General features: G+C 44.6%; 1 protein-coding gene across 1 annotated transcript in view; it reads right to left on the bottom strand.

Moving 5' to 3' along the window:
* Positions 1–394: 394 nt before the first annotated feature.
* LOC122808888 (transketolase-like protein 2) overlaps positions 395–27,043 on the bottom strand; it is a 327,865-nt gene continuing 301,216 nt past the window's right edge. Inside the window, exons 13-14 of the mRNA XM_044080001.1 lie at positions 14,959–15,078; positions 395–892 (exon numbers count right to left, since the gene is read on the bottom strand). Coding sequence (XP_043935936.1) covers positions 720–892; positions 14,959–15,078 — 293 coding nt within the window. The 3' untranslated portion in view covers positions 395–719. The remainder of the gene's footprint in view (positions 893–14,958; positions 15,079–27,043) is intronic.

Raw genomic sequence — 27,043 nt, 5'->3', positions numbered from 1 at the left:
CATCCCACATCATTTCATATGGGGATACCCTTAGCTTTTGTTCAGCCTTGGACATCTCTAAAACATTTAGGTTCAAACCTGTCTTAAAAGTAATATTTGGTCTACTGTCAACCCTAAAGTGTTGTGGCCACTATTGTATACACATTTTTAATGCTTTTTTTGGGAGATGTGCCTTAGCTGTACTGGTAACCCTCAAAATTGTCCACAAGCATGTACAAGCGCATCGGGAGATGAACTGGCATTCAATCCAAAGCGAATTTTTGTCTTACACAATGCTATGACAGGGTCCAGCTCAACTGTGACCCTCAACTGAAACATGAGAAAATGAATACTGCTCCTCAAACTGCAAATAAAATGACAAATTACTGTCCATTAAATGACCTGGAATGAACAATGAAATGCTGTGGAATTTATTTAATATAGACTTTAAATTAAGACATTAATATACACAGTTTAAGCAATGAAGTCCAAATGGTCTCCTCAAACGTAACACTGAAACTATCACAGAAAGGAATGGACTTGTGCACCATCGAAAACAGTGTCAGTTTCAAACCAGGAACAGAAAATCCAGCAATCCTTCAGAGCTTTTCTGCCGGTCATGGTGTAATCATTCCTTTAGTGAGAATGGTCCTGCTTTTCAATGCAGTATTAGCTGCGTTAAAAATTCAGAATGTGGCATTTTTCCAGACAGCTGCTTTCCCCCCCCAAACTCTTCAGTTTTAATTCGCAAAGGCAGCCTTTACTGCATTCATAATGTGGGTGGCACTGATCTCAAACATATCCAGAAGCTCAACAGGTTTACCACTGCGTGGGACTTGAGTTACAGCCAGACGTTTAACAATGATGCTTGGTTCTTCTGCCACAGCTGCAGATACAGCTTCTCCCAGTCCGCCTGAAGTTAAAAAAAAAAAATCAGCTTCATTAAGATGCCTGAACAGTTGAAGCTTAACTAGCTTTTAAAAAGAAAGTAATTAGCTGCTCTACATTTACACCTATTCAGAAACTTCTACATTCTTGTTTTACTGCACAAAATCTCTTCAAACTACATATCCACAGAAAAAGATTATATGAACTGCTAAATAAAAATTACAATTCAAGTGTAGTTCCAAATTAAAAAATTCTTATGCAACTTTTACTTCCCGAATTACCATCTCTGGTCCAATCAGGAAAGACTGGACAAGTAAATCAAGTCAGCTTTCTTTGGTTTCCCAAGTGAACAAACAGCCCTTTATCAGACCATCTTAAAGGACAAGTTAACTGGCAGAAGGGTAGGAGTCCCTACATCAAGGAAGGACCTAGGCTGAGGTAAAGATCAGAGAATCATCTTAACAATATCGAATGTCAACCAGCAAAGACCCCCAAAGCATAGGGGCAATATAAGGGAGGAGCTTGAAGATCCAGTTGACAGCACTGCAGCAGAAAGCTATACCAGATCACTGTTACCAAAGATAAATGGCAATACTCCAAAGCAAGGAAATGGAAGGGCATAAATCAAGTCTGAAGGAAATCAGGTACTTCATCTGGGTAGCATAATCTTACTCGTCATTTTTAGTCCTGAAATTAATAAGGCTACTTTGCAGTCACAAATTAATCTTTGGGGACCTGAGAATCGGATGCTTAGAGTAACTCACTATAACAAGCAGTTAAGAGAAGATCACTGCTCAAGTATAATTCTTTGTCCTTAAAGAACCAAAGCAGATATTCAACCTATGCAGCTTTACTTCCACAGCTTTAAAGGGAGTATATTATGTTATCGAACTGTTAAAAGTTCGACCGTCATATGGTAGACACCATATGATTGAACTTTTAAAAGTGAAAGTTTCAACTGAGATCTCCGTACAGTGCGGAATGGGAAGATTTCCATTTCCTGCACTGTAGTGCAAACTCGGGAGTTGGCATATTTAAACAGCAGGGGGTGCAGGGTGGCTTGCCACCCTGCTTAAAACAGTCAGGTAGGTTTTTCCTGTCAATTTTTTTTTAGCGTTTCAAGCTTAAAATTTTGATCATATGGCTTTGACCATATGATGCTCGAACTTTTAAAAATTCGACAACAATATACGCACTCGTTAAAGAACACCTTCTACAAGCCCAGGGTCTCTATCTAGACATTTGTCTGAGATGCCTCAACAGGAACTGCTGGCATTATTCAGTTATGTTTTCAGTAGAAAATGTATGTAGGAGTATGCTGTGGCTAGGAGTGCCTCCAATCACAGGCTTGTACAAGGACTTTTGAACCTCTCAGGAAACTCAAATACAGGTCATAGTAAAGTACTAAGCTAGTTGCCCAAGAATCCATTTTTTTTCAGCCTAACCAATTTCCCTACCAAAGGTTGGAATCTAACCTTTACCTTGCGTCTGACGTAAGCACCTTAACCATTACATCAGCACTCAACTCCTGCCCAACATTTACACAACACTGAAACAGTCCTTGGATTCATTGCTAGCGTAGGAATGTAGATAGGAAGAGGACTGACTAAAGTCCACCTTAAAAAATCAGGGACAGCAGAGCATATGCTCAACCGCCCATATTTTTTACCCCATGCGTTTGGTCTTTTCCTCAAAATGTGGTTTTCTGGTCAAGATTCAGGACTGGTCAATAAATGACAGATTGAAGTTTGATATCACACCTGAAAAAGCACCGACATGTCCATGCATTTAGCTTTTTTTGTAAATATGAATATTTTTAAAAATAGTCACTATTTTTTGGACTTTGAAATCTGTCAATTGTGGTCAGTGCTCTAACCTGATTAACAAAATAAAACTATAACCAGTTACTCAGACTACCACTGCAGTACAGCTCCTCAGCCACACAGCAGAACCCGGCACAAGAGGAAAATCTTGCCTTAAGAATTTAAGCACAGAGTTGTTCTCTCAAATGTCCTGAGCAGACAGTTTTTGTATCCAGTGGGGATCACTGCTCTGTTAGAGTGGGATCTGACTGCAGCCCCCGAACACAATTGGAAAGTAATTCAGTTAAGGAGCCATATCAAAAGGATTCAACACTACCATTTATGAACCCTTGCCCAGCACAAGATAAAAAGGTAACCAGTTTGTATAAAGAGTTGTTTAAAGTCTTACCATAACCATAGATGTCCCTCTCTTCCATGTTGCAGTATTCTACACGAGTGTTTACCCTTCCTCTCCGGTTCATCCAGCCAGGCTTCCAAAGATTGCCCCTCTAGGTTCATCGGACGTCTGACAAGGCAGCAAGTATGTGGGCCACAAGTGACATCTGCACGCACCAGCCCTCGGAACAAAAAGAAAAGCCCCAGTTGGAGCCAGTCCTGAAAGGGCATAGCCTGTCCAGTGTCACCCAGGAGAGCAAGTACAGTTTAACAAGATGGGAAAGTGGGAGTGAAGGAATACTGCAACATGGAAGAGAAGGACATCTACAGTTATGGTAAGATTTCACACAACTTTCCTATGTCCTATTCCAATGTTGCAGTATTCTACATGTGTGTGAGTGCCAAAACTCAGGATTGGGAGATGGCCTAGATGTTTCCAGGAATCTGTGTAGGATAGCACTGGCAGCTCTGGAGATGTGGTCCAGTTTGTTGTGTTTGGTGAAGGTGTGCACCATCTCAGGAAGACACCATTGCTCTAGGGGAGTGAGCTTTGACATTGCCCTGCAAGGTCTTTCCATGGTGTAGGTAGCAGAAGGAAATGGCACAGAAGATCCAGGCCGAAATTGTCTGTTTGCTTACAGCTTTCCCCAGGGCTCTGGGGTGGAAGGAGAAACAGTTGGGTTTTATCTACATAAAAATCAAACCTTTTAGGAAAATCAGACCAAGTCGTCTGTAGATACCTAGGGAATGAAGTACTCTCTCACTATCCCCCTGCGTGTTGGGGGAAGAAGGTAGGCAAGCGGATGGCCTGGTTCAAGAATAGGTCATTCACTACTTTAGGAGTGAATGATGGGTTAAGTCCTGAGAGTCACCCTGTCCAGGTGGAAGACTAGAAATGGTGTAGTCAGAGCTTGCAACTCAGACCCCTTCTGGCTGATGTTAGAGCTTCCAATAAAACAGTTTTCCATGTGCAACATTTTATGGGAGCTTTGTCTGCTGGATCAAAGGGGGCTAGAGCGAGTTCTTCTAATACATAGTTAAGGTTCCAGGGGGAGGAGACTGAGGTCTTAAGTGCGGTACCCCTTTGAGGAACAATTTAGCAGGGAGTCTGGATGCAAGGGGAGGCTCCAGAGGAAGTCAGACAGATAGTAGACAAGTGTGCTTTCAGAGATGAGTATGACAGCCCTGTCTGCATTAGTTCACACAGGTAAGACAGGATGAGAGGAATATCACTTTCCAGCAGGTCCAACTGTATTGTGACACTAAATGGAAAACCTTTTCCATTTAGAGAGACTGGATTTCCTTGTGTTGGGTTGGGTTGGGTTTCCTGGCCTCCTGCAGGACAGCAAGCACGTCCTCGGTATGTGTGTCTGAAAGGGATCAGAATCAGATCAGCCACAGGGTGAGGTGCATGGCAAAACCAGCTCTGGATTTAGAAAACTTAGGAAAGTGGTAATGCTTGGTGAAGGTGAAGGTATGTACAGAACTCCAGGTAGCAGCTTCTAGGATGTCCCTGGTAGGGACACCTCTGAGAAAGGCTGTAGAGGTAGATGCAGCCTTGGTGGCATGTGATCTTATCCCCTGAGGGGTAGGTTTTCCATGTTGCTTATAGCAAAAAAATGCAATGGCCTATCCACTTAGAAATTGTTTGCTTGGAAACCCCTCTGCCCCTGAAGCAAATGCAAGTAGCAGCTGTTCGGTTTTTCTGAGAGGCTTAGTCCTGTCCAAATAAAATCTCAAGTTGCCTGTACATGTCCAAAGAGTGCAGTATTCATTCTCCTTTGTTCTGTGGATTAGGAAACAAGGTAGGCAAATTAATGGACTGATTAAGGGCCACACTGGATAACACCTTGGACAAAGGAAGGACTGGTCCTGAGGGACACCCTGTCAGCATGGAAGATGATGAAGGGCTCCACTGACATGAGGGCCGGAAGTTCAGACACTCTTCTTGCTGAACTGATGGCTAGAAGGAAAGCAGTTTTCCAAGAACGTAATTTCAACTCTGCAGTTGCAGCTGGCTCAAAAGGAGGTAGAGAGCTTTTTCAATACAAAGTTAAGGTCCCAGGCTGGAGTAGGGGCTCTCCTGGGTGGTCTTAAATTTTTGGCCCCTCTGAGGAAACGTTTCAGCAGGGGGTGAGAGGAGGGGTGGCTCAGTATTATAATGTGCTGAAATGGCGGAGGCATGAATTTTAATTTATGAAAAGGAAAGGCCCTTGAGAACATTTCTGTTCAGTATTGAAGAATATGTGGTTAGCTGGGCACTGTTGTGCCCATCCCTTGAGTCTGGCTCCAGGAACAGTATCTTTTCCACTTTTCAGCATAGGATTTTCTAGTACTAGGCCTCCTGGCCTTCAGAATGCCATCTAGCACCTGTTTACTGAGGGATGCTACTTGAGAGCTCAGGGAATTAGCCAGGCTGCAAGGTTCAGGGTTTGAAGCTGGGGGTGCAGAATCTGGCCCTCCTGCTGGGAACAGCAGGGAAGGGGTCTGAGGCAGGTGCCATGGATCCAGCAGTGACATACTGCGCAAGAGGGGGTACCCAGTGTTGGCATGGCCAGTCTGGTGCAATCAGTATTGTCCTTTGTCTTGTTTGATCTTTAGCAGTACTTTCGATAGGAGAGGCAGGGGGAGGGGGGGGAGCATAAACTGAGAGGCTTTCCCAGGTGAAAGACAGGGCATCCACTTTCCAAGCTTGGCTAAGGGGAGTCCTTGTACAGAATTTATCCAATTGGTAGTTCTGAAGGGAGGCAAACACGCCCATCTCTGGGTTCCCCCATTTGTTTCTCAAAATGTTGAATATCTTTGGTTCCAGTTTCCACTCGTGTGGGTCCATGACATTTCTGCTTAGGTCTGCCAGTGACTTGAGCTTGCCTGGCAGGAACTGAGCTTGTAGGTGCACATGGTAGCTCAAGGTTGTGTTCCACAGAGCCATGGCTAGTCTGCAGAGAGGGTACGAGTGGGCTCCCCCCTGCTTGTTTATGTACCACATAACAGTGGTGTCTGTCTTTACCAATAATTTTCCTGGAAGAATGTGGTCCTTTAAGGCTGTACGTGAATTCTGTACAGCTAACATTTCTTTGATTGATATGCAGGGACATCTGACTGGTTCCATTTGCCCTGAATGCACTGCCCTGCCAAGTGAGCCCATGCACAGTCTGATGAGTCTGTTAGGGTTTGGGCAGCAAGGGGTAGAATGAATGGCAGTCCCTTGTCGTGGCAGGCCTCTGCCCACCAAAGGAACTCTTGTCTTAAAGCAAGGAATGATGGGAATCATTGATTCCAGGTCCTGTGAATGTTGACAACATAGGCTTTTTAAATACCACTGTAGTTTCCTCATATGCAGTCTTACACATGGAATTAGAATACAAGAGGCCATGAACCCCAGGGCTTGCAGGATTTTCCTAGCAGTTAGCTGGGATTTTGCGGCCAGTAGCTTGAAGTAGGCTGTCAAACTTCTCTGGTGTGAGGTAAGCCATCTGGGAAGTTGCGTTCAAGCTTGCTCCCAGGAATACAATTTGTTGGCAGGGTACTAGATGAGATTTCTTTTTGTTAATGGTGTACCCCAGTGAGGTTAGAAGTTTCCTTACAAATGCCAGATTTAGTAGCATGTCCTGGCTTTCTGCCTGAATTAGGCAATTGTCCAGGTATGGATATATTTGAATATTTCTTTGCCTGCAAAATGCAATAACTGGAGCTAGGCACTTTGTGAATACTCTGGGCGCAGTAAATAACCCAAAGGGAAGTGCAGGGAACCGATCAGAGCAGGCTGCTCTGAAGCGTAAGTATTTCCTGCAAGATTCCCTTATTGGAATGTGCAGGTAAGTTCCTTTAAGTCTAAGGCTGCCAACCAGGCATCTTTGACCAGCATAGGAAGCAGCTGCTGAAGCGTTAGCATTTTAAATTTTGGGATTACCAAAAAGGTGCTTAGAATAGAGAGGTCCAGGATAGGACGCCAGGAGAGGTCTTTTCCGGGTACCAGGAATAGTCCTGAGTAAAAACCTTGTCCCCTTTCTTCTGCTGGGACAGGTTGAATATCCCTGATACTTAGGAGAGAACCTGCTGTTGAGCCTCTGCCCACTGATTTGGGGGAAGGTCTGACCAACTGTTTGGGGTTGGTAAGGTGTGGAAGTGGAATCCGTATCCTTGAGAAACTATTTAAAACCCATTTGCCCTGGGTAAGGAGTTCCCAGTTTTTTTGCATGCAGTGCAATCTTTCCCCCTAAAGGAGCATGCAGTTGAGCAGGGCTGAGAAGGTTTAAGGTTAAGTCATTGTGACAGTTTTCCATGGGGGGGGGTCTTACTTCCAGCTTTGGAAGTGGAAGACCCCCACTGCTTAGGCCTGTGTGTACCTTGAGACTTCAGTCCAAACCCAGGAACGTCTACCACCTAGGCTAAAGGCCTGGAAGAGACAGGAAAGGACCAATTCTTAGAAGGCCAATTCTTAGGCCAATGCCTACTGAATCTGGGAGGCTGTACTTGCAGGAAATCTTCAACAGTTTGCATAGATTTTGCTTTTTCCTCCATCTTTTTAAGGAGGACTTCTGCTTTGTTGCCAAACAGGTGATCTTGGTTTAAGGGAGCATCCAATAATTTAGCTTTAACATGATCTGGCAAATTTTGCTCCTTAAGCCAAGCATGTCTTATAAGAACATACCCTGTGGCAGCAGCCCTGCAAGATGCTTCTAAAGAGTCAAAACCACATTGTGTACGTTTACCAACTTGTTCAGCAGAATGCATTAAATACTGTAATTCTTTATTTTCAGAACAGTCAGGAATCAACATCATTTTCTGTTTGTCCCATAATATGTTGCTGATACTTTAACATATGAAACTGGCAGTTTAAGGCCTTAATGGCCAAAGTAGCAGAAGTGGCTACCTTCTTACCCAATCTGTCCAAGGCCATGGAATCTCTATCAGAGGGGGTAGGGTTTTTGGCAGTAGTAGCCTTAATGCCTTTAGGTCCCTGGGAAATGGTCTCTGGGTCCACAGTAGGATTCTTGAAAAGGAACTTGAAATACCGGTCAGGTTTCCTGGGAGCTGGAGATAAAGTGTCTAGGGCCAGGCTAGATTCCAAGATGGCATCATCTACAATGTCCAGGACAGGAGGGATAGCTAAAGGCCTGTGTTGAGATAGGAGTAAGAATTCCCCAAGCCTCTTTTTAGAGTCAGAGTAATCCTGGATTTCCCAGCGGAAATGCTCCCTAAGTGTGCAAGGTTTAACCAAAAGAAACATTTTCTGGAGGGGAAACAGAGGGAATGGAGTCCTCTGCATCAGAATCCTCATAGGTAGATTAGGGCAAATCCTGGTAATCAGAAGAAACTAATTTCAGAATCCTGATCAAAAGAATCAGAAGGAAAATCAATTCTAGGTCAGAGGGAGAAGGCTGGTTTCCCCCAATTAAAGTAATAAGGTCTTTCGCCATTCTTATTTGGTTTTAGGCATATGGGCCTGACCATGCGGTTTGGTCGTAGTTTTCTAGGCGTGGGTCAAGTTTTAGGCCTTGAAGATGTTGGCGTTTGTTTGAAATACAAGTCAATAGGCCTGAATACACCCTCAGAAGCCAGTGCCTGCACAGCTGCTCTGAACCCATCCAAGGTAGAGACATCTGCAGGTTCCATAGTCTAAGAAGCATCTCGCGGCATACCGGACTCCGAATGGGTCTCAGTAGAGGCCTGTGAATCTGAAGTAGCTGGTATCAGGGGCTGCGAAAGCGCCTCACAGTACCAGCGAACTGGCGACTAGCTTAACGGAAGTGTCGACATCTTTGGACCCATGCGGTCCATCTACTTTTTTTGGAATGTTCGTAGTCAGATGACTTATCAAAGCCATTTTTGGATAATTAAAACAGAGTACCGAAATAGTTTGCTGCAAAAATGGGCCGACTAGTTAGAGGATTGAATAAGGCACAAAACCAGCAGCAAGGGACACCAGGGTCTAGGCCTAAGCAAGGAATACAGTACGAATGAAAATCTTTGAGGTATTTGCTTTCCACAGGTAAAACAATTGTTAAATTTTACTGACATCGGTTTAGAGCAAGAAAAAGGATCCCCAACGGGGTAACTTAGCTTTTTGAAGACTTCGGTTCTGAAACTTGAAAATGAAAATTTCAGGAGTCGGCCGACTGGCACTTGCAAACTGCTTCTGGCACCACGTGGCAAGAAAGACTGATGTAATGGCATCAGTTGCATGCTTTATACCCCTGACTACCCAACGTCATGGAAGACAGCATCTGACAGGACCAAAGACTGATATTCAGGCCGGCTGAGGGCTACCTGCAGGCAGATAACCCAAATGTAATGAGTGCAACAGTGAAACACGAAGAACATCACAGAGTAAGTATTGATAGCTTGTTACACTGCACGTCCCTTGGATTTTTTTTTTTTTTTTAATTTGTGAGCCATATATAGTGTGCCAAATATAAACCTCTCCATGACCACATTAAGCACCACAATTTTTTTTTCATAGACATGTCTGTCCTGCAGCTTTGATACAACTCTCCTCTGACCTTCAGCTGCTCTACATGCGAGGCAACAGCGGATATATACAAGGGTCTGTTCCACCTACAGCACCATCACGTGTACCTAATTTGAGATGCCCCATCTGCAACCAGCTAGTAAACTTTTCATAGCCAAAATGAAAACAATTACATGCTTGCAAAACTGATGCAGATGCGACTCGAGAGCCCTAAAAATCCCGTTTGACTGTTGTATGGAATTTCAGAACCAGACTTGGAGTTCAAACTAGTCCGCCTACTTAGTGAGGGAAATGTGTCCCTTTATCAATGTCCATGAGAGCTCCCAATGAAAAAAAAATACTTCTGCAGAATTGGACTTTAATTCAGGAGGTGGAAAGCCAGTTTTGATTAGAATCTGTCAATGGATAAGGATCTGCAGAGGTTTTTCTAATGTCAGAGGCCAAATTTTCAACAAGCTTCAGAATTTCAAGTCATTTTATATTGGGCATTTGACAAATGATGGCCCTAAACAGCAACAATTGCAACGCAATAAGCCCAGATCCTCTCGTGGCCTTCTAAAAAGGGGTCAACACGACTAGCAGTCAGATTTCTGTATAGGCATTTATAAGTTTGTAGCATCCCATGAAATCTCATGCTTTCTAGAAGACTGTTGGGAATCAAGCCTTTGCTGGTTCAAGCAAGCAGAATATGCAGCTTCAAACTCGAGCCACAACCCTCTAAGTGAACAGTTACTTGTACTAAATCAATGAAACCACAAATAAAGGCGCCCCAGCCAACAATTGTAAACTTGAGGGCCGTTCTTGCCATTGTACATATATCATAAGTAAAAATCAACTCAATGATGTTTGCTAAAGTTCTGAAAGATCAAGCAGACTACCTTTGGGCATTCTGCACAAAGAAATCATGCTGCAACTCTGAACTTCACCTGTTCTAGTGGATTTTCCTCATTTAGGGGTCTGGCCAGGGCAACTATAAAGATGGTGGCTGATTTGTATACCAAGGCTTTCAGCATCCCTCCATGTTGCACCTTGAGGTTTTCAGCAAGTTTGAGATTTCTAGGGGGAATGAAACCTGTTCATAGTATCCAAGATTATCCAGAGACATGTCTTCCTAACTGAAGGTCACAGGCTTGATTTCTGCTAGAGACATACTTTACTTGTAGAGTCAGAGGTGCCTGTAAAGGTCAGCATACTAAACTTCCATTTATTAATTTAAAATATAATAACTCTAAAAAACCTGCAAGGCCTTACCTTAATTGGTTTCTACATATAAACTATGCCCCCTTTTTCATCTGGGTAGACTTTGGGTCTAGGTATTTTGATGCCAACTACAAAAACTTTTCCAGTTTCCCCAGATGCAATATTCTACTAGTGGGTTTTTAGACTTTTAATACCTGCTACACATCCTCAGAAATGTGCTTAAAAAGGTAAACGCCATCATCCAGGCAACTAACTGAAGATGAAGTCTGAGATGCATCAAACAACCCACTGTGCAAGCAAAACACCACCGTGTAAGGAATCCTGTGGTAACTGTCCTTGGCCAATTTCACTAAAGTATTTCTGCCTGGGCCAAAACTTGAGTCCTGAACTTTAAAATGACCCCGATTATCTATGGAAAGGCATAAACATTCCCCTACATGGTAACTAATACAAGTCTTTCAGGTCTGCCTGCAAGGAATCCTGAGCAGAAGCCAACTGTGTTAGGTCTGTTTTCCTCCATTTATCCAGTTGTGGAGCTTTCCACAGACTGATTTCCTGAAGATCTCCAGTTCAATTTCTATTCCTGAGGGTATATCCTGACTCTGCTCATAAGTGATAAATGTTTTCCTATGAGACAAGTCTGAAGTGAAAACTGAGCCAACTGCTAGATCCTATGCTACCACAGCTAGTCTGCAAAGGGGGTATTTATCTACCTCCCCCTTGTTAGTTCATATACCACACCACTAATTTGTTGTGATTGCTGCAAAAGGGCCTAGCACCCACATGAGTAGGGATGAGAGCATTTATAACAGCTTCTTTTACCCATGTTGGTCTGTCCAGTTTACAGACTATGAACTTTCAGCTCCTTACAAATGGCACTCCCTCCCCCCACAAAATCAGAAGCATCTGTGGTTAGACTGGGTTGGAGCTGGAAGGAAGAAAGGAAATGTCCCACCCAAGGTCTCTCCCTTTTGATGCACCCAAATACTGCTTTCTGAAGGGGGGGGAAAAAAAATTTGAGACCAAATATAGAAAAAAAGTGTGTATGTGCTGCAACCTGCATTGGGCTGTAACTGGAGTCCGACTCTTTGCAAAACTCTTGTAGTTTTAACTAGTCAAAAGGGAGAATTGAAAAATGAAAGCAATTCTGAAATCCAAGAGACTGACAGAGGTGGAATGAGGCACAAACTGAAGGGATAAGCATATTGGAATTCTGAAGTGAAGATTCAGAAAGTCCTTCTCTCAAATACCTACTTTTTCTCAGGCACTTGAATAAAATCTCTCGGTTCAGACATGTACAGGGACTGCCTCTATCACCCCTAGATATATTACAAGTCTAAAGACTGGATCAGATGTCTGGTTTGATAGACAACAGGAAATCCCCTGAAAGAAGGAAGGGACTGCCAACTAACCCTTTCTGAATTATTCAGGACCCACACATCTGGGGTTCTGCTGTCAAGAGGTAAAAACCTAAAAATTTGGGAAAAGGTTTTACAATGTTGGAAGGTAATAACTAAAGAACAAATACTCAATCTGCTTAACTACTCTGGTTTTAAGAGGCCCCTCCTTTGAACCTCTCTGCCATTTTGAAATTCAGCTTACCTGAACCTTGCTGAGATGAGTTTTCTACAAAAGGAAATTGAATTGGAAAAAAAAAAGCTTATTCATTTTTACAAAAATAGGGTTGAAAAATTTCCCAATTGCATCCATCTTAAGACCTCCGCATAGGAAGGTTCAAATAGAACACCTATATCCAGGGAAGCAATTCAATCTCAGCTTTAACAATTCCAAACATGCCCTCATTACTGATCCAGCAAGAGCTGGTCTAGATATGACATCAGCAGCATCACAAGCACACTGGTTAGATGCACATGTCCACTAAAAGATTAGCAGATACACTCTATACCAGGACATGCTTACTTTGCCTTTCCATGAATATCAACAATATCAGGAAGGTGGCAGCTTGGCTCGGAAAAATCATGCTAGACAGACTCAGCTTGCATCAGAATTCCCACTGCTGTTAACTGCAACAGTAAAGCACTCTCGTCCAAGTTGGGTGTGTGCCTTCATGGCCTAGAGAGAAGAGGGTGCAGAGCTCTAGAAAAGGAGCTGGATGTCAAGCCTGCCTGAAGTTTCAAATGCAAACACTGGAAGTTCCTGTTAAAGGTATGAGCTGTTAAGCAGCTTCCTGTAGTCAAATGCTTGACTTCTTCAGCCTCTATTTAATTTACTGTAGGACTGAGCAAAATCACTAGAAAGTTAAGTCGGGCAACTGGGCCAAGCTCAAATTACATCCTGGACTGCATGCCTAGTAAGTACCTATGAGCCTACGATGTCTTTAGCAGCAGTGAATACGAACATTTGCATTCTCCTAGATCACTAACCTGACAAACACCACATCTCCCTTGTGAAACTGGATACAATTCTTACAGAACCAAGTTTATGGCCAGTCCCCAAGAAACGGCAACCATGGATGCATCCACTAAGATAGGGCAAATAAAGATGCCTAGTTTTGGGAAGGGAATACAAAGCTCCTCCTGCACCCAAACTGAAAATGCACAGCAAGGTATGACACCACCATTCACCCAAAACACAGGAAACATTTGTGTAGTAGAGACTGTGTACCAGAAAGCATCACATGCTTTTAGTCCCAATAGCAAGAGGTAGCACATTCCCCTTTGCTGAAAGCTGTGGGTTCTATTCCCTTCCCAGGTAGTAGAATTAATTTTCCAGTTCTGACACGACAGCATAAGGGGGTGCTGCACATCCCTCAAGTGAGGCATTAAACTGAGGTACCTCCTGCCCAAGCATCTGTGAAAGATGCCATAACACTTACCGAAAAAGCACAAAAGTTCCAAGAATGCCACCTCTCGTATCCCCAGAAATGGGACCACTGGTCTAGTGGGCAACATTCACCTACACACACTTCAGAAAACAAGCTATACTACTAAAATCAGCTCTATGTCAAGATACCCTTCCCTTTGGAAAGAGCTAGGCTACATTAACAGCAGCAACTTTCAGGCTACCAAACATGGCAGACCAGCAGATTTGGTGTTGGCATCATTACACTTGGAGGTTCACCAAAACTGAGACCTTTTTCCTCTGAAAATGTTCCCACCATGTTAGTTGATTCGAGGGGCTAGTCCTTTAAGATTTCAACTGTTTATCTTGCCACTGCAATTATGTTTTTTTTCCTCAGCATCTCATGTGATCCCAGATTCACATACGCTAAAGCAAGGGCATCCATCTCCAAGCCTATTTGCCCACAGAACATACATTAAACAAAATGAGTACACTGTTTACAAGGATATCTACACCTGCCCGAAATCCAGGGAACTTTACAGCAGCTATGTTCAACCAAGGGGACAAGTGGGAAGTTATCTGCAGTCACAGATCATTTTAACTCTTAACCAAATGAAGGTGCACTGAAATGGCAGCTATATTTGTGCAAGTTAACCTACAGTAATAGTAAATGATAGACTAGCTCATTGTTGCAGTACCTACTATAAGGATGCATCTAGACAGCCTGAATCTACAAAGATTTGGGCTCCTTCCTTGCAAAACACACCTGCCCTTCGCACGAGTACACACTTGTATGACAAATCTTTCCTGCTCAAAGGGGAGCAGTACACCTGAGGCTCTACAGCCATTTACTCAAAACCAGCAAATGGTCATGTCAGGAGGGCAATGTAAAGGACCTCAGTCTGGACTGGAAAGATTAGGAAAAAGGGGGAAGACGGAAGGGAGCTAAGAGTAGTTAACATAGATCACTGGATTATGTTAACTTGCACAATTCAATGTTCATCTCAGCTATATGGGATGACTGTTAGCTTTGGAAGAATGGATGGCTGGATTGATAAGCTCCAGTGTCTAGAAGTCCTTGAAGTATGGCTTTGACAAATCCTGCTCTACATACAGAGTCTAGCTTGTAGTGCCTAGTAAAGGAGAGTACAGCAGAGTGACTACTTCTCATAGGCTCATAGATTAGTACTAAGCTAACTGCCCTTGTGGGCCATTTTAAGCCTAGCCAATTACCCCATGTGAGAATTAAACCCTGCACCTTGTGTCGATAAGGTAAACACCTTACCCATTATGCCCCTTGCAGTCATCTGCATGTGCCGTCTGTGTGCGGTTGTAGTTTGCAAACATTACCTTAACAGCATATATGCAAGCTATTCCATCTATGGCTACGGAAGCAGCACAAAATGCATTACTTACCCTCTCTGTAGTGGTCTTCTACAGTAATGATGCGTCCTCCAGTAGCGACTGCACTGGAGATGATGGTAGCTGCATCCAGAGGTTTGATTGTGAAAGGGTCAATCACACGGATATTGATACCTGCCAAAAATATTGAGAAGTGTCATCTATACAGTACAGCTTCAGTTACTTATTAATGCATACCACTATGCAAGCCATACCACTAAATTCACAGCAGTAACCAGACCCTGCTGTTAACATCCAATGAAAAACCACATCTTCAGAGTGTGAATGTTAAACTACATTAAATGATACTGCAAACCTAACCAGGCCAGACATTTGGTACAACTGCTTTTTGGTGTTAAGGTGCTATTAGAGCAGCCAAATGAATTTAAGGGAAATCAAATCAGTGACGTAAGATTAAGCACCATTGCCAGTTTCAAAACCTTCACCATTGGTGCTCAGCTGTCACCATCACATTACCCCCTCTAAAATCTCTGAAATGGTTCCCAGAACTGAAAGGAGTATCCAAAACAGGTTAAAGCTGCCTAGACAACAGTACAGTTGTGTACACTTACCAGGAACACATATGTTGGAGTGTATTCACTGTTGCAGTCATCACATTGGGGTTATCCCTGCCAGGGTAGCTCTTGGCTGGCCTGAATACCAGAGAGTTAGTATTTCTGTGTCTGTTGCTGTCGCTTGAGGACTGACGTCAGGTAAGTGGTATAAAGTAATGCATCAAACACCATTAAATCAGTTTTTCTTGCCATAACCTGTCAAGAGCCCACAAAATAGGAGGCCAGGCTCTGGTGGTAGAACCCCACCAATGGAAAAATACAAGTATGTGCCTTTTAAGGAAAGAAAGAGAAAGAAAGGGAGGGAAACCAGGACTGCAACAGTGAATACACTCCAGCATCTACATTTTTAGTAAGTGTACACAACTGTACTATGTTCTTAGTATTTCATTGTTGCAGTCATTCCAGTTGGGTAAATTCCCAAAGCTAAAGAAATGGGTGGAGGCAGTCCAGCAAGCTAGGGGCTGGCTAGCATGCCACGCAAGACTGCAGAGGCAAACCCTGCCCTGGACTTGGAGAAGAGAGGCAGGTGGTAATGCTTGGTAAGGGTATGAACATATGTCCAGGTGGCAGCCTCCAGGATGTCCCTGGTGGGGACTCTAGGAAAGCTGCAGAGGTGGAGGCTGCTCTAGTGGAGTGGGTCCCAACCCCCTGAGGGGAGGCTTGCCATGCTCTTGGTAGCAGAAATGGATGTAGTGTGCTATCCATTTCAAAATGGTTTGCTTAGAGATGGCTTTGCCTTCTGCCCCTGAAGCAAAGCTAACCAGCAACTGATCAGACCTTCTGAAGGGTTTAGCCCTGGCCAGATAGTATCTGAGCTGTCTGTGCACATATAGAGTGCAGAACCCTTTCCCCCTTGTTTAGGGGGTTAGGAAAGAAGGTGGGTAAACGGAGGGATAGGTTGAGAACCACACTGGATACCACCTTGGGCATGAAGGATGGATTAGTTCAGAGGGATACCCTGTTTGCATGGAAGATGAAGGGTTCCACAGCCATGAGTGCTTGCACCTCAGAATCTCTTGGCTGAAGTGATGGCCAGGAGGAAAAGAGTCTTCCAGGAGAGAAATTTTAGCTCTGCAGAAGCTGGTTCGAAAGGGAGCAGGGTGAGTTTTTCCAAGACAAAGTTAAGGTCCCAAGCTGGTGTTGGTGCCGTTCTGGGGGGCCTCAAATTGCAAGTCCTTCTGAGGAACTGTAATAAGAGGGTGTGGGGAAAAAAAAAAAAAAAAAAAAAAGAGGCTGCTCCGTGGGAAAATGAGCAGAAATAGCAGAGGCATGAATTTTTAGAGAGGCCACTGTGTAGTAGGTCAACTAAGTAATCAAGGATGAGAGGGATGTAGGGCTACGATATATTGGCCCCCTAAGCCTGGATACAGGTGCAGAACCTTTTCCATCTACTTGCATAAGACTTTCTGGTGCTAGGGAGTCTGGTCTCTAATAACATCCAGAACCCGTTTACCAGACTGGTTAGGGTATAAGCCAAGCTACCAAATTAGTGTCTGCAATTGGGGATGCATTAATTCCCCCTCCCTCTGGGTTAGGAGGTTTGGAATCTGAGGAAGATTCCATGGAGGCAGCGGGGACTGGCTGCACAGCAAGGGGTACCAGTGCTGTCTGGGCCACTCTGGAGCTACAAGAATGGTCCTTGGTTTTTCCTTCCTTATTTTGAGCAGTACCCTGGGAATGAAAGGTAGGGGAGGAAAGGCAGACAGATGTTTACCCAGGGGAAGGACAGGGCATCCACTTTCCAAGCCATGCAGTGATGCTCCCTGGTGCAGAATTTGCTGAGTTAATGGTTGGTGTGGGAGGCAAAGATGTTGACCTCCGGGGTTCCCATTTTCTGAGTTTAGGAATAAGGCGTTTGTTGAGCTGCCACTCAAGGGGCAGCAAGAGCTTTCTGCTTAACTGGTCTGCCAGGGAGTGGAGACAGCCTGGCAGGTATTGTGCCAACAGGTATCTGCATGGAAGAGGCTGTGAACCAAAGGGCCATGCCAGCCTACACAGTGGGTAGGAGCGAGTCCCTCCCTGCTTGTTGATGTACCACATCACAGTGGTGGTGTTTGTTTTGATCAGGAGAACCCCTGGAGAGAGAGGTGTTTTGAAAGCTATCAAGGCCTGCTGCACAGCCATCTCTTTTTGATTGATGTGCATGGGGAGGAGTCGTTGGTTCCATTAGCCCTGTAGGCACCTGCTGTCCAGGTGTGCGCCCAAAGTGCAGTCTGACGAGTCTGTGGTGAGGGTCTGGGTGGCAGGGTGTGGGGAGAAGGGCAGTCCCTTGTTGTGGGAGCAGGCTGTTTCCCACCAAAGAAATCCCTTCCTCAAGCAAGGAATAGGCAGAAAAGTTTCCGTAACTTGAGTGTGTTGACAAAGGCTCTTTAGTTACCACTGAAGTTTCCTCATATGCAGTTTGGCATATTGAATGAGGAGTAAGCAACAGGCCATGGACCCCAGGGCTTGTATGATTTTCCTTGCAGAAAGCTGAGGCCTGGTGGCTAGTTGAGAGAAGTAAGCCAATAGGAACATTTTTCTCTCTAGTGTAAGGCGTGCCATCTGGGATGCTGTGTCCAGACTTACTCCCAAGAAGATTATCCTTTTGGTGGGGACCAGTTTAGATTTATTTTCATTGATAGTGTTACCCTAGGGAGGTTAGTAGATCCTTTACAAAGGCCAGGTCTTTGAGCAGCTTTTCTTGGCTGTCTGCCTGAATAAGGCAGTCTTCTAAGTAGGGATAAATTTGAATATCTGTCTGCAAAAGGCAATGGCCAGAGCCAGGCATTTTGTGAAAATTCTCCTTTTGGGGTTGGAAGGGTGTGGAGAGAGAATTTGTATCCCTGAGACAATGTTCAAAAACCATTGGTCCTTGGTAATGGTGGCCCTGGTGCTTGAGTGAAAGGAGAGCTTTCCTCCTAGAGGTATGCGATAGTGGGCAGAGGAGAGGGTGAGTCATTGGAGTTCTTACCATATGGGGGTAGCTTAGAACTCCCTGGTTTAGAAGTGGAGGTAAGTCCACTGCTAAGATCTCTGCAACCCCTGGGGCTGCTGTCTGGGAGTCTGTTTCCACAGGGCTTAGGCTGGCCCTGTCTACTCTGAGCAGAAAGACCAGTGTTTGGAGGAAAATGCCTGCGGAACCTATGGGGCTGGACCTGTAAGAAATCTTTAACAGTCTGCAGAGATTTTGCCTTTTCTTCCATCTTTAAGACCTCTTCTGCTTTAGTGCCAAATAAGTCATCTTTGTTCAAAGGTGCATCCAACAATTTTGATTTTACATGGTCTGGCAGGGGTTGTTCCTCAAGCCATTTAGGTCTTCCAAGGACAGATCTGGTGACTGCTGCCCTGAAAGAAGCTTCTTGGGCATCAAAACTACAGTCAAAGTGTGCTTAGTTACTTGACCAGCAGAATGCATTAAGTCCTGTAAATCTTTGAGTCTGCCCATGCAGGAAAGGACATTTATTTATAATTTTTTTTTTAAAGAGTTCCAAGGTATGTTGCTGATACTTTAGCATAACTAAATTTAGTGCCCTGATAGCAAAACTAAATTTAGTGCCCTGATAGTAAGAGTAGCTGAGGTGAATACTTTTTTACCCCATCTGTCCAGTGCTCAGGAATCCCTGCCTGAGGCGGTGGGATTCTTGACGGAGATTGCTTTAATCCTTTTAGGCCCATGAGTAATGACCTCAGGGTCAGCTGTTGGACTTTTTAAAGAGATGAGAGTCTGACTCTGTAGTACCGGTCTGGTTTTCTGGGAGCAGGAGGGAGGGCGTCTGGAGTAAAGCTGGATTCAAGGAAGATGACATCCACCACATCTAGGACTGGGGCGATGGCCAAGGGCCTGTGTTGTGGAAGGTCCAAGAACTCAGTCTCTTTGTAGACTGCGGGAAGTCTTGACTCTCCCATTGGAAATGCTCCCTTAAGGTATGCAGGGTTTCCCCAAAGGAAAAATCCTCTAGGGAAAGGCTGAAGGAATGGATTCCTCTGCATCAGAATCCTCATGTGGAGAAGGGCTTCATGTCTTCATAGTCAGATGCATCAGATTCATCTGACCCTTCTTAAGACAAACTACTGGAGACAAGAGGGAGTGGCTTGGCTTGCCCTAATCAGCATAAGGTGGTCTGCCATTTTAAGCATTTGAGACAGACAAGGGAGTAGGCACCTGAGAATGGGTAGTCGTTCTTGGGTGTGATTCGACCACTGGGCCTAAGGAACTCTGTTTTTGAAAGAACGGTAGCAGTGAAAGAAGGCAGGTAGCAGTGAAAGAAGGCAGTTTATGTCAGGATTCAGTGTTGCGAAGGACTACCTTGGAAAACGCTACTTGCACAGTGGCTCTGGACCCATCCAAGGTAGAGACTACTGCAGGATCCTTAGACGAAGACTTCTGCGGCATACCAGACTCTGAAAAGGTCTTGGTAGCAGTCTGCGAATGAACTGAAGCAGGCATTAGGGGCTGCGAAAGCACCTCACTGATTTCCGGAGGACTGACTACCAGCTTAACGGAAGCCTCATCAGAAGGTTTGGTCCTGTGCGGTCGCGGTCTATCTTTAGATTTTTTTTCAGAAGATCTGCTGACTGATAACTTATCAAAGCTATTATAGGAATTCAAAAAAATGTAAATGGAAATATCTGGCTAAAATAAGGGCCCGACAACGAACAGTTCTGGCATTAAAAAGCACAGAAGCATTGAGGGAGGTCGTGGTCTGGACCTATACAAGTGATGCAGTAAGTGTAAATTCCGGTGCGGTATTTGCTTTCCACAGATGAGAATTTTTCTGACATCTGTTAGTGCAAGAAAAGAGGATCCCCAATGGGGTACTTAGCTTTCGAAGACTTTTCAATTCGGAAACGAAACTCCGGTAGCGGCCGACCGGCACTCGTGCTAACTGCTTTTGCTTCGGGCTCCACAGCAGGAAAGACTGATGTAATGGCGTCAGATGCCTTCCTTTATACCACTGACAACCAGACGTCAGTCCTTAAACGACAGCAACAGCCGCAGAAATACCAAGTCTCTGGTATTCAGGCTGGCTGAGGGCTACCCTGGCAGGGATAACCCAAATGTGATGACTGCAACAGTGAAACACGAAGAACATCTTGAACTAAAAAAAAACCTTTGTGATTTCACCACCACCAGAAAATAACCCTAAATTCACTTCGATGAACAATGCATACTTTCAGGGGATACACATCAGGATACAAATGCATTCACAGAGGACCACACGTCACTTTCACAATAACCCAAGTAAGCTAAACATTTTGACATCTTTACACCTTTACTACCAAACCCTTGCCCAATTAAAAGGAATTTAATAATGCAACTTGGGAATTCTTTTTACTACTGGGAAAGCTGAACTGGAGTGCGAGAATAAAAATTAAAACATGAATGGAAAAGTAGGTTGTGAAGGAGTTTATCAAACTGTAGATATTAAATTAGGTTCACTGCTGCAGTTGCAACTCTTGGCAATTTTGCAGAAGGGGTTATACCCAGCCTGAGCTTTGCTGCCAAACCCAGACAGGCTCCTCTTCCACCTGTGGTAAGTTTGCCTGCCAAGCCAACTTCCTGTTTAATGCCATCTGTTACAGGGACTGGCAGGTCACATGTTCAAGGATGGGCACTCAACCAGAACCACTGCAAAGCCATACGCCAGATAATACGCAAACGTAAAAGGGGTCTTGTATCGTCAGCTTAGGAAATGGGTTGGACTGGGTATCCAGTCACCTGTCCCCCTCACAAGGATCACTAAAAATGGGAGGGGGGAAAATTCCTCCAGAAGTCTTAAAACAGCTGTTGGAACTCAAGTTCACTGCTGCAACTGTAGTCTTGGGAAGATTTCCCAAGAGTATGGCCTAGTGTGAAGTAGACTGCAAGAAGGTACTGGACTGTACTAGCTACCAATTGGCTGTTAAGTCATGTCCTGGTTCCACAAGTAATGCCAAAATTATGTTGGAATACGTAGACAGAACAGGTAGCTGCTTTCAACAGCCTGGGTGCCATGCCCTGCAGAAGGCCTAATGTTAAATGCTGCTTCCCTTGCCTGCACTTGTGCAGGTTTTCTATATGAACAGAAGACAATCCAGTGACCCAAGCATTTTGACATTATCCATTTTGAGACCATTCTGCCCTCCCTATCTTCTGCAAAGGCTTTGAATAATTGGTCTATTACCTTACTAACTTATTTTTCTAGGCAAGAAGTCAGATGCCTATGTACGTTCAGTGGGTGCTAAAGATCCTTTCCCCTTGCTCTGTGGTGTTGGGTATACAATGGCTTAACTTGCAGAATTCTATCAAAATGATCATGGTGATGAATTGGTGTTTGAGATACCATATTCTTATGGAAGGTAGCAAACAGCTGCTTGCACAAGGACCTGTAATCCTTATCCTATTCCTGGAAGACAATGCAAGTCTTGCAAGCGAGGCATTAAAGGGGCGCCACAGCTGCTGGCTAAAAGTGGAGCAAAGATAAGACCTCAACTGTGTGCTAGAAGTCATGAACAAGAATTTCAACTGATTGAGGACTCGAGTGAAACCCCTTTAAGGGACTGCTTGCAATATGTAGAAGGGGGGATCCCACTGCAGCAGAAGACAAACATGAACGCAACAATGGCTAAGATTCAAAGCCTCAGACCAAAGTACTGCATTCAGTTTTACTAATTAGGACTTCCTTGCATCTGGCTTTCCAACATTCCTTAAACAGTAAGCAAGTCCTCAAACATAAGGGGCAAATGCTAGATCTCCAAGCTGGCAGCTTCAAGTCTTCATGTTAAAGTGTAGAAGTGAAAACTCTTGAATCAAGCAGTCCAAGTGCTGGAGCAGCAGGTAAGGTCCCACCCTTATGCTCAGAATTAGTGCAGTCTCAACCAGAAAGCAGCAGAATTTTTGGTTTGTCCTTATGTTTTACATTATCCTGAACACAAGTATCAAAGAAAAGGTGGAAAGAAAATAAAGCTGTCCAACTTGCAGGTCCAAGTAATTGTCTGTTTTTTCAATTTTCTAGAAAAAAATGGTGGTCTGGTATACCACACTTATGAACCAAACCCATAAATACATCTCTGATCAGCATCCATTAGGGACTGCCTTACCCTGTTCTCACCTCACCAGCTAAGGAATTCTCTTGAAGGGATGCATGGTGACCCGATATACAAAAGTCTAATGCCTGAAGATACCATCTCTTCACTGCCAGCCTGCACAAGAGCAGATTACTCCATCTCCACCCTGCATACTGGATTACATCACTGTAATGCTGTCTTGTGAGAATATGCAAAGTCCCTACCTGCTAGGTTTGGAAGCTCATGCCAAAAGTAAAGCCATTCCTCAGTCTTCTCAGAGTTACAGAACTCGAATACACAGCTCCTCCCTAAGCAACGTTCAAAAGGGGTCTATGGAGACTGCACAGATGTCTGCCCTAGCCTGGAGGTGACCAGTCCCCTCTCAAATAAGCTTCATTTGCTACATCTACAAAGCAGCACAGGAATGGGCAAGATGCACTTCCTTATCATAATTGCAGCTTTTGAATTCTTGCCAAGGGGCATTAAGACTGAACAGCCCATGTACCCAATTATCCTAAGGAGCTAACTAGCTGTATTCCATCTTTCATATGGTAGTTGATCACTCTAGGTGCAAAGTCAAAACAATAAATTTGTAGGGAGCACCATAAGCTTTGAATCTGAGGAACTGACTGCACGTTCTAACAAAAGGGATGTGGGAGTACACATCTTTAAGATGTGAAAATTGATCACCTACCATACTGCTACATCCAGGTCTTCAGTCCATCTCAACCTGTGGGGTCACCAGATCCAAAGTCTGCATCAGAATTTCGAGCCTCAAACTCCACCTCCTCTAAATGCTGCTGCCCTGCCTTTTTGGACCTACACAATCTGCCCCTCCTATACTCCTGAACACTGTTTATATACAAAGTTCCCAAAAAGAATGAAAAGGTCCTACAAAAAAGGCATGAAAAATGCCTACTACGCAAGTAGCTACAGCACAACGTTCATGCAAGTCTACACAGTCAGTTGGAAGTCTCTCACAAGACTCTCCGGAAGGGGAGGTTGAGAAGTACTGAAGATAACACTGAACTAGCATTATGGTGAGTACATATTTTGTGTCAGTTTCCTTTTCAGTCCATCTCAACCTACGGGACAGAGTTCTTAGCTAGGGTGGCACTTGGGACAGAACATTCGGCAAAATGGTAGAGCCAAAGGAAGACCTGGACTGAGTATCCAACTTGTAATGGACTTACAAATGCACAAATGTTATCTAATTAGGCTCAGGCAAAGGCCACAGATATGGCCTCTGCCAGAGTAGAATAAGCCTTTGGCTTACTGGGCAATGGAAATGCGTTTGACAAGTATACAAATTAAATACAAAATCAGAAAGTCATTTGGAGATTACCTTAGAAGCCATATTACACAGCAGAGTTTTAGAAAGAGACAAAGCCAATTTAAACCAAAGAAAAGTTTTGCCCAAACAAGAAAAAACACTTGGGTTTGTTCAAATAAAGCCGCACATGGATTATGAACATCCAAACAGTGCAGCAATACTTACTCAATACTGAACCCGGGAAAGACAAGTAAATGAACGGTGATTCAGACTGGACTGAAGCCTGTGCGCAACAAGGTAACTTCAGTTAGCCCAAGTGGCTGAAAATGTTCACAGCTACATCTGGACTGAGGGACCACTCGTTAGGCAAAAAAAAAAAAAAAGATGCTCCAGTCTGATGGTATGTTGGATTTCCACAGGATGTGCGTTGCTATCAGACAGATCAATATATAGCCCAATACAAAGTTATCAAGGCCTTACATGGGGGATTACGACTGGTGGGCGCCACCCCCAGCTTGCATGGGGGATTACGACTGGTGGGCGCCACCCCCAGCTTGCATGGGGGATTACGACTGGTGGGCGCCACCCCCAGCTTGCATGGGGGATTACGACTGGTGGGCGCCACCCCCAGCTTACATGGGGGATTACGACTGGTGGGCGCCACCCCCAGCTTACATGGGGGATTACGACTGGTGGGCGCCACCCCCAGCTTACATGGGGGATTACGACTGGTGGCGCCACCCCCAGCTTACATGGGGGATTACGACTGGTGGGCGCCACCCCCAGCTTACATGGGGGATTACGACTGGTGGGCGCCACCCCCAGCTTACATGGGGGATTACGACTGTAGAACTGATGTGGAACCTTGTCAGAGAACAAAGCGAACTGACATGGCTATCAAGCTTGGAAGCCAAAGAATCTGCTGGAGGCCTCTGGAAGTTTAGCATTTTGCCTTTTTTTGAAAATGGTCTGGAAAAGGGCAATCTGAATGGTTGTATCCAAATAGCATCCGGCTAATTCCTGGGTCTCAACTGGTTGTAGGCTGGGTTTTTTGTAGTTCACTGTGACGCCCAAGGACAGAATGTTGATGCAAATGGTCTCTGGCTTGATTAGAGATGTCTGCGGTTGAAGTGAGCAACCAGTTCTCTAGATAAGGAAAGACATGGAATGGCTGCAACTACTGCCATGCACTTTGTGAATACCCAGGGGGGGTTGTGAAGAGTCTGAAGCGTAGTTAACCAAACTGATGACAGCTGGCTCCCAGCAGGAATTGCAGAAGTCTCGTGGAATACCTGGCCATCTTTATATGGTAGGTCCTGGATGCCTACAGAACACATCCAGTCTTTCAAGAGGAAGAATGGACTGCACCGTGACCATCTAGAATTTGGTCTGCTTTAGGTAGTGGTTTAACCCGCAGAGAACCAAAATGGTCAGATGTCCTTGTTTTTCTCTGGCACTAAATCTTAATACAACTCTGAAAACTCTGATCTGGTAGAACCTCAGATACAATAAACTACTGCAAAAAAAGAGGGCGCATTTCTACCACTGCTTCCTTTCACCGATTGGGGAAAATCTTCTGTGGCAAAAAAGGGGACTGCATGAACTCTGGAAACCACCCCCAACATTTAGGCATCTAAAATAGCCTCCCAAGCTTCTGGGTGGACAGCCAACACCCCCCCCCCAAACTGCCTCAGGACAGAGGCAGACAGCCCTGGTTCTGCAGAGCATCGCTCTCCAATAGTGGCATCCACTGAAGCAAGCACCCTGCCATGAGGGGGGCACCATCCCCAGGACTGTCACAGGAAAACTGAGACTCAAGAAAAATGTTTACCATCCCTCTGCCTCCTAGAAAAGAAACTCTGAAGGAGAAACTTACTCCAATGGCAGACTGCATCTTCCCTTCCTGTCCTCGCTCCAGATTCAAAAAAGTCAGGACCTCGACCAAAGAGTGGAACAATCATAGGGAGCATTTAAAAAAGGAAGCCATGAAGTAAATCAAAGTACATACGCACATCCAGGCACAATGCATCATACCAGTGCCTGCAGCACATTCAGGCATAATGTACCATAATACCAGTGCCTGCAGGGCCTATACTGAATCACCAAATGCTTAGAAAAAGGAACGCTGAGTCATCGGCCCCATGTAAGCGAAAGCTTACAACCTCGAACACTCAGAAAGTACAGTTGTGTACACCTACCATAAATGTAGATGTTAGAGTGTCTTCACTGTTGCAGTCATGACTGTAGGGTTCTCCCCTGCCGGCAGGCAGCCCTCGGTCGGCCAGAATCCCAAAGTCTGGGTCCGGCGTCGGCTGTTCAACCATGCTCCCTGACGTCAGAGCACCAGGAGTACAAAGCTGACAGCAGACGCCATCTTCTCCAGTTTTTCTTGCCCCAGATGTCAGTAGTCCCAAAATGAAAAAGGTCCCATAACCTTTGCAAATACACCTCAGAAGAATGGTGAAAAAAGGAACTACACAAAAGTAAAAATAAGAGGGGACAGGAGGGAGGGAAACCCAGACTGCAACAGTGAAGACACTCGAACATCTACATTTATGGTAGGTGTACACAACTGTACTATGTTCACTGTGTTTCACTGTTGCAGTCATGACTGTAAGGTAGAAAGTACAGTTTTGTACCTACCATAAATGTAGATGTTAGAGTGCTAATACAGCTGCAGTAATCACAGATGGGTTTTCAGCAGTCAGGCGGTCCCTCGGTCGGCCGAATTCCAAAGTCTTGGTCCGGCGTCAGTTGTAGTCGCTTACTCTTCTGACGTCAGGAAGGCCAGAGTATACAAGACACAGCCGACGCCATGTTCTTCAGTCTTTCTTGCCCCAGATGTCAGGTGCCCCCAAAAGGAAGGCAATACATAAGTAAAGCTTATCCACATATGCAAGCAATGCGATGTAATGCAAAATCAGTGTAAGCAAGCAAATAAAACACAACAGGATAACCCAGTCAGGAGGTATGAAGAGGTTGTTAGGCCCCATGCCCTAACCAAGAGAGGAAGGAGGGAGGGAAACCTGTACTGCAGCTGTATTAGCACTCTAACATCTACATTTATGGTAGGTACAAAACTGTACTATGTTCATCGTGCATACAGCTGCAGTAATCCCAGATGGGTAGAGTCCCAAAGCTATGCATAGGGTGGTAGGTACTATGAGGAACTGGGTTGAGCCAGAATGCCCTGCAAAACAGCAGTGGCGAAGCCTGCTCTTGT

Source organism: Protopterus annectens, chromosome 8.part0 (assembly GCF_019279795.1).
Source record: "Protopterus annectens isolate FY-2018-M chromosome 8.part0, PAN1.0, whole genome shotgun sequence".
NCBI lineage: Eukaryota > Metazoa > Chordata > Ceratodontiformes > Protopteridae > Protopterus > Protopterus annectens.
This window is presented reverse-complemented; position numbering and strand designations above follow the sequence as displayed.